General features: G+C 30.9%; 1 protein-coding gene across 4 annotated transcripts in view; it reads right to left on the bottom strand.

Moving 5' to 3' along the window:
- LOC108738118 (uncharacterized protein YMR317W) overlaps window positions 1–12,982 on the bottom strand; it is a 77,544-nt gene that overhangs the window by 14,330 nt on the left and 50,232 nt on the right. For 3 of the 4 annotated variants that reach the window (XM_025974050.1, XM_025974043.1, XM_025974042.1), the window contains exon 2: window positions 619–805. In XM_025974050.1, coding sequence (XP_025829835.1) covers window positions 619–794 — 176 coding nt within the window. In that variant the 5' untranslated portion in view covers window positions 795–805. Of the gene's footprint in view, window positions 1–618; window positions 806–7,453; window positions 7,741–12,982 lie in introns of those variants that run through there. The other variant, XM_025974047.1, reaches the window with a different exon arrangement.

Here is a 12,982-nt window from a genome sequence, read left to right as displayed (position 1 = left end):
GCATAACAAAGGAGAAATTGACTTTCTTCCTTAGTTCGTATTTTTCTACATTTACCATCACAAACTTTTTAATTTACAATGGAAAACTTGTAGAGCTAAAGACATTTAAATTGCAAAAGACCTGTAGTAATTTTAATTTGTATATCTAATGAACGTATTTACCAACAGAATGTTTCTAACAGTTTTAATATTTCACATAATACATACCTCAATAAATATTACTGAAATTTTCAAAGGCGCTTTTACTTTATTTGTATCTATATTTATACGTTTGTCCATTTAATTTGCATATTTGTAAATTTTAAGAATATATAAAATATTCTTCTTACAAACATGCATATTTATAAAACCGGTAAATATTTTGAATGACAAAGAATGAAGGAAAAAGAAAATTGTTTACCACTTTTTCCGAGTTATTACACAGAGTGCAAAAAAGCCGAGAATTAATTTAAATAGTGTGTGGTTGAAATTCGATCAATTTGCTCTCAAATCAAATAATACGCAATCAATTAATTTCAACTTTTGATACCTTGACACAATCGATCATTTGGATGCCTTAACGCCAAAAAATGAAAAAATTAATCTTATTAAAGATAAAAAAAAATTAAATAAATATACCCTAAACCACTGTCGTTGGAATTATCGCATGGATCTAAACTTCTTCGGGTAGCAGCTCGAATTTTTCCGGGTAAATTTTTTGCGGCCACCCGTTTACCCCCAATTACCCTACGATCTGCTCTGCGGTCTTTACAATGAGCGTGGGAAGTTATTGTAGAAATAGTGCACATAGTCATTTTGGAGGAACCTGAAAAAAATACAGCATTCGTGAAACTTAAAAAAAAAAAAGAAAAATAAAAATTTACAATTAAATATTCGTACAAAAGTATATGTTTACGTATGTAACACCTTGACTGCCATGATTTTTTAAGTTTTAATGCAAAACATACCCTCTATATTTGAGTATGGATCCACAAATATAAATATGTACGTTTATAAAATAAAGACCTTAAAATTATAATGTATAAAATATTGCTCGGCAAACACATGAGTTAAGTTGATAAGATAGTGCAAATTTGCAGGCAGGTAATTTGAGAGATAAAAATGTAGTTAACAAAATTATTATCAAGGCCTTCGCCTAGATGACTATAAAATACTGATACCATCATCTCACTTTTAATTCACAATTACTGAAGCATTTCGCTTCTGCTTAATCATATAATGATAAAAATAATTTATAAAGTTTTAAAAACATACAGAAGAGCTATAAAAAAATCTAACTCATGTAATTTAGGCCGTTAAAATATATGTTATGTACATCATAAATTCATCAAACACGAATTATTTATATTATTTGTAAGTGTTCTGGGTCGTACAGAGCAGTCTTTAAATATTCACGTGGATATCAGAAATAAACTTTCGAGTTGGCCAACACGATAGAGATAGATATTAGTGCATTGGTAATATTGAGCAGGTTTTTCGAAAGCAGTCGTGTTAATGACCATTCTACCTTGAATTTTAAAGGATTTTAATTTTGTTAATACATTTCCAACTATCGGAATTACCTTGACGACCGTCGTTATAAAATTCTTCTTCTTCTGATGCGTATCGCTTTACTAAGCCTTATTTATGAAACAACAACATTTACTTAAACGATTTAAATAATGTATTTTTAAGTTCGATAGTCACGAAATGGGAATGTGCTTTCTTTGTATGAATTCTGTAGGTACCGTCATTATTTGATAACTACTTAATTTAAATTTGTTGGCGATATTTCCTGGTTTTCTTTTTTTCAAAAAATCAATCGAGCGGAGGGTATTTTCCTAAAAATATATTCTCCTACCGCGGCGAGAAAACGACGTATTGAAAGAAGACTTAAGGATAAGACGGAAAAGGGAACTGACTATACAGAAACGAATTTTTCTTCTGATTCTTTAGGAGAAATGCATAAACAGAAACTTTGGCACACAGAAAATTATGAATAGTATATCAGAGAAACATAATGTTCTCGCTGCATATGCTGCAGCCACATTAAACCCATACACCTAATAAAATGATTCGAAGTGGTCTGTATTCTGTCGAAACTGCCAGACGCGGATCGCGATTTCGATCTTTTTAGATCTCATCAGCGCGTCGCAGGCAGCTCCGACAGAACACAGACCAACTTTTACCTTTACCTTTTACTGTCTTAACAGTGCGTTTTAGAAGATACTACAAATGGCGCCGTAAACGCCATCTGTAGCACGATGCGAATCGACGCGCTGATGAGATCCAAAAAGATCGAAATTGCGATCCGCGTCTGGCAGTTTCGAATACAGACCACTTCGAATTACTTTATTCGATTAAGATAACGTGCCTATCACGTTGAGGTTGGCCGGGATTCGTTTTCAGCAAGTAGATATCCACACAAGTGGACCTTGTTGGAGCATACGTAATCCTAAAAATGTAGCATCGTACTACAGATGGCGTTTATTGCGCCATTTGTAGTATCTTCTAAAACCCATACACCTACTCACTACTGTACTCTGTACATGCATGTTCATTTGGCTGCATAACTTTCACATATTTAAAGTGGACTACGACATGGATTGTATATTAATAAATAACTAATTATAGAAAAAAATGTACGTTTAGGTGGGTTATATTTTCATTTTCCATCAACCTATTTATACAATAAAGTTAAAAATTGCTCATGTTTTTATTTCAAACCAAGATTAATGTAAGCTCTTCTCTGTTGTGCCCGCTCATATTTACAGTTTGTATTTTTTAATGACTGCAATTAAGTTTCTGACGTCCATTTTGCCGGCTATAATTTGTTTTGTTGACCTTTTTTAGTTTGCGACGGAATCGACGAACAAAAAAACTTGCATAATATAACACAACACCCTTTTTATAATCCGATGAAGGTATAAATCAATAATCAATCCCGTTCAATAAACTAATAACAATTATTATTTATAAACACAACCGCCCAAAGGAAACAAAACGAAAATTAAGCTTTTTAATTGACTGTTTTTTTGAAGAAATTTAGCTTGTTTTCCAAATAAACGAGCAACTTATATTCCCAAATTTAGTCCTTGCACAACAACTTTTCACCTTGGATAATGTACGACCTCGTCAAGTCGTTGATTATTAATTATAAAATTTTAGCATAATATACGTACGTACACAAACACGTATGGAGATTTGTTAAAATTAATGTCTATAATGTAATATTAATTCAATAAATAAAACATTTTTGAGAGTAAAATCAAACGAGAATATGTGTTCTTTTATACCAAAACTGACATGAGCTTTTAGAGAGCTACCTTAGAGTATTCAATTTTCATTTTTTTGTGGAAAAGAAGGTTTGCTTAATATCCTCACCGATGAAAAACATGAATGTTTTCCCTCCGACATGAATATGAAATACGGACATCTAAAGCATTTACAATATTTAAACTGACATTGCATAAAAGCTTCCTGTAAACAAAATAACTCGCCTTCCATAAACGCGTCAGTGATTACATTAAATCAGTTGAATTACCCCTTTAGTCATTCATTATCACTTTATAGACAGAATCCAAAGTTCAACAACAATATTACCCAGTATTTGTCTAAGAAGTTTTTGAAGAAAAAGACGTCCTACAATAATTAGAACTATCGTTTCTACTTTTTTTGATAACAAATAGTTTACAGCGTTTTATGAATCACTGGAATCAACGTCTCAACGCCATCTGCAGAATATTGCTACAAAAGTTTTTAATTCCACAATATGCAGCAATATCCTGCAGATGGGGTTGAGTACACAGTTTATAGTAGTTCATCATACTCTTAAATAGAACACGCAGACTTACTATACGTATAAGATTTGTTTCCGACATGTCGCTTCCTTATTACGATAAAAGCAAAGCGTCTAGTAACATTCAAAAGCAACAAAGATTGAACATAAAAAAGGTTACATTCTGCTTTTAATAAAGTCCATTATTAATCCAAAAAACTATTTTGGTTAACAATGTAGGTGACTCAGGCATAATTTGCATAATAAATTGTAAACATAATGATATTTATTTGGACGTTGTACCTTCTGAAATAGTAAACATTTAAACTTCTCTTGTTGTTCATTCAAAATTAAAACCATTTATAATTTGCACCCTTTGTTATTATTGCCTTCATAATTATTTCGCCTCTGTGGCTTCTTCAGAAGTAAAAGAAACAAGTGAAAAAGTAATTGTCTAAAATCTAATGAAGCTATAAACTGACGAAACAATTATCAAGGTAAGAAAGTTATGAAAAAAAAAAGAAAGAAAGCCACAATTTCAACATAATATACATGTAAGTGTAGTATTCGAAAAGAACATAAACATATAGAGATAGTTTTTAAACTTACAAAAGCTATTGAACTTTGTTATCGAGTGTTGTAAACACGATTGTTGTTATTCAACAAATGAATTTAAACGATTATGTGTATTAATATCGTTGAATAAACAAAATTCAAACTGCTTGCATAGTGGTTGTCATGTGTAATAATAGAATTTATTGTTTCTAGACAGTTGAATTTTTCGGATGAGTTCACTTACATAATTCATTCAGAAATTATTATAAAAATATAAGAACATTTAAAACACGAAAAGCTAAGATTTCATATACTTATATAAATATGTTAAACAACTTAACACAAATAATATGCCGGCTGGCTCTCCTACAAAATAAGTTTTTCAGAACAACCATTTTCTAGAATATTTATGTAAACTACAAGCCAAATGCTAACTTCTTAATTGCTTAATCGCTCGTGGCTTAAATTAATTCGAAATAATTGCCAGTAGCAAAAGTATTTATTTCTATACTTAAGTATAACTCCGTAGGTATTTGTGGAATTTTATTGTGATCGGTAAAATCAACGCTTTAGTTTTATTACTTAAAGACCTTTTTTTGGATAAAGCACTGCAATGAGTTCCTTGGAATAATTAATTGGCAAATTATGAATTAACTATTATTCATTCAAAAATGTAGGACAAGACAAGATTTAGTTTTTAAAGGCTTTAAAGCTTTGCAATATTTTATTCGACTTTACTAAGACATTAGTGAATAAAAACGCCAGAAAAACGCGTTATTGTCCTGTAACTGGGATAGCTGATGACACAATAATTACATATATTAATACCTACACATATGTATAAGGTGCAAGCTTTTCAAACTTTGGAAAAAACTACAAAATTGTTTCCCTGAAGTAGCAATCGGAACTTTGACTCTTGCAACGCTGATTCTTTTACATTTACCTAATAAATAGCAACTACGTATACACATTAGACATTGATTTAGTTACGCTAGGTGCATTGTAACAGGACACATGTTTAGACATGTGTTTTTGTGAGCGCGACAACGCCGACGTAGCAATGCATCAGCAATGTGTCCAATCAAGATACAAAATGTGACTTCACAAACAAACTTATCTATTATTATTCATCCGAATGATGAGTAGCTAGAAATATTTTCAAGTTTCAATACATAATAAATGAATGAATAAATAAAGCATCGAAAAGTGCACATAACTATTTAGATGCAAATATTTTTCCATTAACCATCAAACTACATATATATTTATACTAGTGGCTAGTTCAGAATCGAACATAGTTAGGGAAATTACAATATTCTGCCGATTCTTTTGGAATTAAAATACTTTCAGTTCCATACGATTTGATTAACGCATTTTACGACCTTTACCATAGCGGCACTTTGACATTTTTCTACGAATTTGTGAAAGTTCAAAAGTTCTTTAACTGGACATATTAATTTTGTTTTTCTTTAGAGCGCAATGTAATATGTATTTAATAATCATTTTGCGACGATTGGTATGCTTCGGTAATATAATAACTTAATTAATGACTTTTCTATGAATAATATGTGCGTACCACACTTATATGCATATTGTGTAAATAGAAACATCGTTTTATGTTACTATAGTTTACAGAACGTTTGTCTCTTTTTCTTGTCTGTTTACTCAAGGTAATAAACTCACTGTTTATTGTTTTTGCACATGAAAAACATCGCTGCCGTCGTGTAGGAAACTATTAACAATAACGTTATCTTTTATTGCCACTTAATTAAATAGTTTAAACTGTAATATTGTAATGCTCGTACGAGACTGATATCAAATTACAGATTTCGTATCATACTTCGACCCTAAAAGAATTTGTAGTTACTTTGCTCAATGGAAAATGAGATACGCACCGAAAAATTATGAAATCGTAAAGATGATTACGATTTTTAAGCTTTAATAAAAAAAATTTCTTACACAAGATATCTGTCTTTAACTACAGTCTGTTACATCTAAAATGACACGCAAAATCATAAAAAAGATTAAGATTTTTAAGACTCTGTACCAGAAAAGTAAAAAACGAAATGCATGTGACGATATTTTCTAATTAAAACAAATGAACACCGGGTGAAAAATTAAAAAAAAAATTGCACTTTTATTGGGCCCAATCGAAATTGATGGTAAAGTACTAGAGTGGAGTGGGATGTTACATGAAAGAGCTCTTACACATTCAAATCTTATTCACATAATATTTAATTTATTATTGAAAATGTGCGACACTTACAAATAAATACTCTGCTGCTGCTGTTTTGTGTTTGTACTTTTATTACAAATGAATGAATGGCATTTTGTATCGAAGGAGATTAAGATTACAGATTAAATGCAGCAACTATACATCTATATACATTTAAACAAACATGCCCATTAAACGTTCGTATACATTATAATGGTGTAATACAACACAATAAACAAACAAGACCAATAATGATTAATTGAGGAAGATTGGTCTAGTTTATAGAACGATAAAACGCGTGTTTTAAGTGTGTACATTATACATAAATACCTATACATGTATATTATGGTACTGTTTGTGTACATGTCGGAGCCATTACGAACAATTCCTTACTTTCAATTCCGCCTAGGCGGTTTTTGGTACTGAGTGACGCTTTAGTTACTTCAATTTCTAGAAATTCCAAGTGGTAATAGAAATATACAATAATTTATTGGACATTATACGACTTATTTGCTTTACTACATTACAATCCGCCTAACCGTTAGTTAATTCCTTTGGAAAAGTTTTAGGAAACGACTAGGCGGAATTGAAAGTAGCGACGTACTAGGTATCTATATGATGGTGATAATATTTTTGTTGAATTATAGCAGAGTACAGAGCTCATTGTAAAAAGTGATCTGTTTGATGTTTAAACATTTATAGGAGCTTTTGTTTAAAAGAACGCGTTATGTACACAACACCTACTTTGTGCTTATACCAAATCCATTTTATCACCAATGTGCTAATTGGTGTCAAAATCACGTTTTATTTAGATAATCAACATAACTACACACACTGGATGTAGTTAAAGGCACCAACGTAACGTCTTTGTTTAATTCGAGTGTTACACATTACAAAAGAAAATGCAACGTAAAGGAAAATCTCACCTTAATAAAAATACTTTCGTGTAGTACGTTAATATCACAAGAATTTCGACACTTTATAAAGTCTTTATTTGCGTATTATGTTGAGGTACTCTGTAGAAAATGGCCCGCATTAAATCACAACTTTTGCGAAAACTGCGTTGACTAGAATTATTAAGCTTTTAGTTTGTCGGCACTAAACTCAAGATATCAACAGAAGGTTGATGGAAACTTTTGTGAACATTTTTTCGTTTGTTTTTTAACAATCACCGCTGTTCTTACGTCGCGATCGCAACAAACACTAATTCTGTAATTCCTTGTCAACTTTCGAAAGAGCCGACTAGAGTATGATATGACTGAGCACATGTGACGAACATGCGCATTAACGCAACCAATGCAAATCGAACAACCAACTTTTCAAAATTTATAACTTTTAAAACTCCTTATACGCCCACCAAACAAAAATGGCCTCCTCGACCAATTATAAATTATTACGTAAAATAAAAAAATATTTAAATATATAAACATTTAAAAAAGTATAACTAATTAAAAAAATTGCGCTTATACAAGCCAGACAAAACGTTTATTGAAGACAGTAATAAACATTTCTTCTTTTCATTATTGGTTTTGTTTGGTTCCCAATTCGCCGTTAGTGTATATATCGAATATATGGGGGGGGGGGCATTCTCTGTTTAAAAACATTTTAAGAGTTCATTTAATTTAGGACAGTCATCATAGAAGTATGTAGATGTTTTCAGATGGACCTATTATTATCATTTTATTATGAGGGTTTCAGAAAACATAATCGATTTTTCAAATTTTAAATTAATAATAGGGGCCTACGTTAATTAATTTACCGATTTTAAATATTGTGCAGCTATTATACCTATTTAGTAGAAGATGAAAACGATTAAAAATACGTTACAATAAATTTTGTAAACACGACAGAAAGGAAAATGATGTTTAGTAAAGGTACTTGACAAAAGAAAAACATTGTTTAAAAGTAGTACGTCCTAATACTAAATAACAAACTTACAATTAATTATACACACATGTTTTAATAAATTGAAAGCATCTTATTATCATCATATGTTGCATGAAAACAAATTTATACATAACATCCGGTAAATGATATGTGCATATTATGTATAAACAATAAAGATGAAGGGTTTTGTTTATTGAAAAGTTAATTAAGAAGTACGCAGATTTTATATCGGATCAGCAAATATAAATCTTATTCTTTTTATTTGATTTTTAACAGAAAGTAAAACCTTGATAAGTATATTGATCTCTAGGTACATTGACTGCTGATACCGATTGTTAATATAAAAAGCACTTGAAAGGCAACGCAATAATTATTAGTTTTCCACAAGTATACATTACTTAATGTTTTTACGTATTTGTACATCAAAGTTCATCATTCATTTAAACAAACAGAAAACCAATTTTCGCTGGACGTTCAATCTGCATTTTCCAACATTTTTGAAGGGTTTCCTTCACCATCAGGGTAACTTTAGGGTTTTCTTTATAATTATATTCCACAACAATCGAATGTTAATTTACTCGCCCAAAGAGATGCCTACATAGAGGGTATATAATATACTTATATCTTTTTTCCATTTCCATTGAATATACACTAGCGGCGAGTTGAAAACTGACCGTAAGGATTTTCTGTTATATGTATCATTTCTTGAAAAATTCAAAGTAATATAGGAAAATTCGTACAATTATCGTATAAATAATAAGTTGTACATTTTCCTTCGTGCGACACATAAAAAGAAAAAACGCCGACAAAGAAATGAGTAATTCCTATGTTCGGTGAACTTTTTGCCTTACCTGTATAATACTGCACATGTAAACCAAGTCAATGCATTTTTTTACATGTTGTATCCTATAGATTGACAGCATCAAGAACGTTTTATAATCAAAAACACATCAAGAAGCCAGACGAAAAACAAAAGACTCTAATTATGGCAGAGTCCGATAACGCCTCGAGTTTTTCAAAAACAAAAAAAAAAAGACACAAAGTTAATCGCATAAAATAGTTGAACTAATTAACGCGGTGCGCATTTATTTATTTATTATGTAAAGTACCTGCTATTGATAAAATTTAATTATTACTTTTATTAAATAAGCACCTATAAGTAGATACTTTTAGGTATTTGACCGTCCCCGTGACGTAAACCGTTACAGTAATGATGATGAGCCTGTAATAATTACAGCATTTATAAATTCATTTGAATAAGAAATTTTGAGACATTTTTAATTACGATTTTACAGGCTTTTGACGGCTTTTGAAAAGAAAAAAATGATTTTTTAATACGAAATCTTTAACGCTTATGCTAGGTATGCATTAAGCGATAAGGAAATACTTTTTTGTAACTTAAAAATAAAAAAAATTACCAAATAATATTAAGTAAGTGTTACCGATTTTGATATAAAGAACCTTTGCAATACATATAAGAGTTCCTTAGCTTAAAAACCGTTTTATTATTCGTTCAATTATTATTTATTAATGTTAACAAAAAAAGAGAATGTTCACTCTAATCTCTAATTGCACTGATTTTATTATTACCATGATTCTTTTTATTATCCTAGTTTTTAATCGCAAACAACAAGGTGAATGTGAAAATCTGCTTTTATTTGCTTCGTTTTCATTCTACGTCTTATATAAAAAGGATAATATGTAACAGTTTCTATTCAGTATAAATTTGTGCAGTTTTAAATATGTAACTACCTATGCAAAAGTTAAAATTATAAAAAGGTAGATAATTCTGCCTTAAAATTATTAGTCATAAATGTTTCTAATTAGTCACTTCAAAACCCTAAACCTGAGGATATATAATTATGCATGCACCTTATACTTAATACCTGTTAAATTAATATACTGAGTAAAAATAAGTAACCTTCAAAATTTTCCAATTCTTCAACATTCATTTAAAGATTTTATTTATCATGAATATGCATAATGTTTGTTCCTTTTACTTGCTGTATTTCCCATGTTTTCTAACCCAATAAATATGATATTGAAGGAGATAAAAATGAATCAACAGTATACACGACGATTCAAAATTGTTGGTTACAAATTTGGTATTTAGGTAAATTTATTTTCCGAAATTCAAGAAGAAAAAGTTGAATATCCACTTAGCACTTACTTATCCTATACTGAAGGTTACAGATCTTAATAAAAAATGTTTTATGAGTGGTAAAACCTACATGATGGACTCGAAGTAGACAACAACAAAAAATCGAATGGGCTATAAACAAGTCTAATTAAATTTAATTCTTATAACAACTTCAAAAATAGTTAATAGTCAAAAATTGTATGTGTTCATTCGTAATTCCAAATGTCTTAAGATAAGGATTTATAACTGGGGGTGATCTAGTAATAGTCGATTTTATTAAAAATTTCTATTTTATAACTTTTATAGCCTGGTTAGCAAAAAATACTGGTATGCTAGGGAAGAAAAATTAGAGAAAGAGTGAATATAAAGAGAAAGAGGAGACGAAATATTAGAAGAAGTGGCTCATTTTAAGTATCTAGGAAGTCAGATAAGTCAGGATGGAAGGAGTTGCAGGGATATAAAGCAGAGGATAGCGCAGGGTCGTGTCGCCTTTAATAAAAAGAAGTCACTTCTATGCTCGCGAACGGTTAATTTAGAAATTCGAAAAAGGTTGTTAAGGGTGTATGTTTGGAGCACGGCGTTGTACGGGTGCGAAACATGGACAGTGGGCGCGGCGGAAAAGAAATGGTTAGAAGCCTTCGAAATGTGGTGTTACAGACGAATGATGAGGATACCGTGGATAGAGGTTAGAAATGAAGAGGTATTAGAAAGAATAGGAGAACAGATGACTCTATGGAAGTCAATAAAAAATAGGCGAGATAGGTTGGTAGGACACCTTCTCAGGCATGAAGGTCTAGTCAGAGACATATTAGAGGCAGAAACAGAAGTTAGGAGGGGTAGAGGTAGACCTAGATTAGATTACTGTTCACAAATAGTTAAGGATGTGGGCTGTTTTAGTTTTAGGGAAATGCGAAGTTTAGCTTAGGATAGGAAAGAGTGGAGGTACGTGTCCAACCGGTCTTAGGACTGACGACCTTATGATGATGATTGACAGCAAATTTACTAAGGACGACGACTGGATAAACTGTCGTCGTCGTCCATCCAACGTCGGTGAAGGAAGGACCTTTGAAGAATTTCACCATTCATACTAGCGAAACGTTAGGAAGTAACTCCAACCGACGACGGTTTTTAGGCCAGAATCAACATCAGTACTGCGAAAACCTTTACCAATTGGTGAACAACTGGATAATATATTTACGACTTCCTAGAGTAGTTAAAAATGAATTTGACATTCGCCTAATACATAAAATATGTACGCCATAAACAAGACGGGACTTATTATCCTTGGGCCATACAGATTTTATGACTTGCAACAATTACAAACCGCCTCAATTTTAGCAGAATCTTCTATCGTAGATACGTGATTTATTTTACAATCGATACGAAGTTTAAATTAAACTTCTGCGAAAATCCATTAACACCAAAATACTTTATTTTTATAACTTTTCTATGAGTAATTAAACTATACATACATTATTTGACTTAACTGTTTTACCATACATATACACTCCAGAACTACAGATAGCGATAGGTGTATTACTTCGGTTATCAAATGCTTCTAACTTTGAAAGTAATCAAGGGTAAGAAATTTATAGTTTCCAAATGTTCCATTCGTTGTTTAGACAAATACAATACATTTTAAAACGTACGTGTTCAATTAGAATCGACCGCTCGTCGACAATAATACAAAGGTGCGACACCACGACAATAAATTACACTTAGAAGAGCAAATAAAGCGTCGCAACGTAAATTGTAGTTAAGCAAATTAAAAAAAATTATTTCTTATCCATCGGACAAGGCAAATTGTAATGAATTACTAGCATAATTATTGCCAGCGATTACTCCTTCAAACAATTAAATTCTTCCTATGATTATAAAACACAGCGGCGCTTTTTCCTTAGTAGGTTATTTTCTAATAAAAATTCGTTGTCAATGTAAAAAATTAATCTATTTAATATTTATCCTTATTGACAAACTCGACCCTGAAATGTATAACTTTCTCCAAAAAAATAAATATTTCTAGGAAAGGATAACGAAACCTTATCTTTAATCATTTTTATCATCTTCCTCTAACACCATCCAAACGTTTCTAATTGTTTCTATATAATTTGCCTCAACAATTTTCATGTGCTCTATCAACGGTTTTATATTTTTTTATTAGATCTGTACAGTAAGGATAATAGTAACCGTAAATTAATAAATAAATATTCTCATAAAAATTGAATACCACTACTAATTGATTGGAGCACTTTTCCAATAAATAAATTAATAAAATGTTTCTATTCTATATATGTAACATTTACGGAATATTTCCTTATAACTAAATATACAAAAGCGAAAGAAATTCTATAAAAAAAACTAATTCCTAGATTGTGACGTTCGGGGAAAATGTCAACTAAATCTGTAAGAGAACAAAACTACAGATTTT

This window comes from Agrilus planipennis, unplaced genomic scaffold (assembly GCF_000699045.2).
Source record: "Agrilus planipennis isolate EAB-ADULT unplaced genomic scaffold, Apla_2.0 scaffold128, whole genome shotgun sequence".
In the NCBI taxonomy this organism is placed as follows: domain Eukaryota; kingdom Metazoa; phylum Arthropoda; class Insecta; order Coleoptera; family Buprestidae; genus Agrilus; species Agrilus planipennis.
Note: the sequence above shows the minus strand (reverse complement) of the source record. Positions and strands in the feature narration are given on the sequence as shown.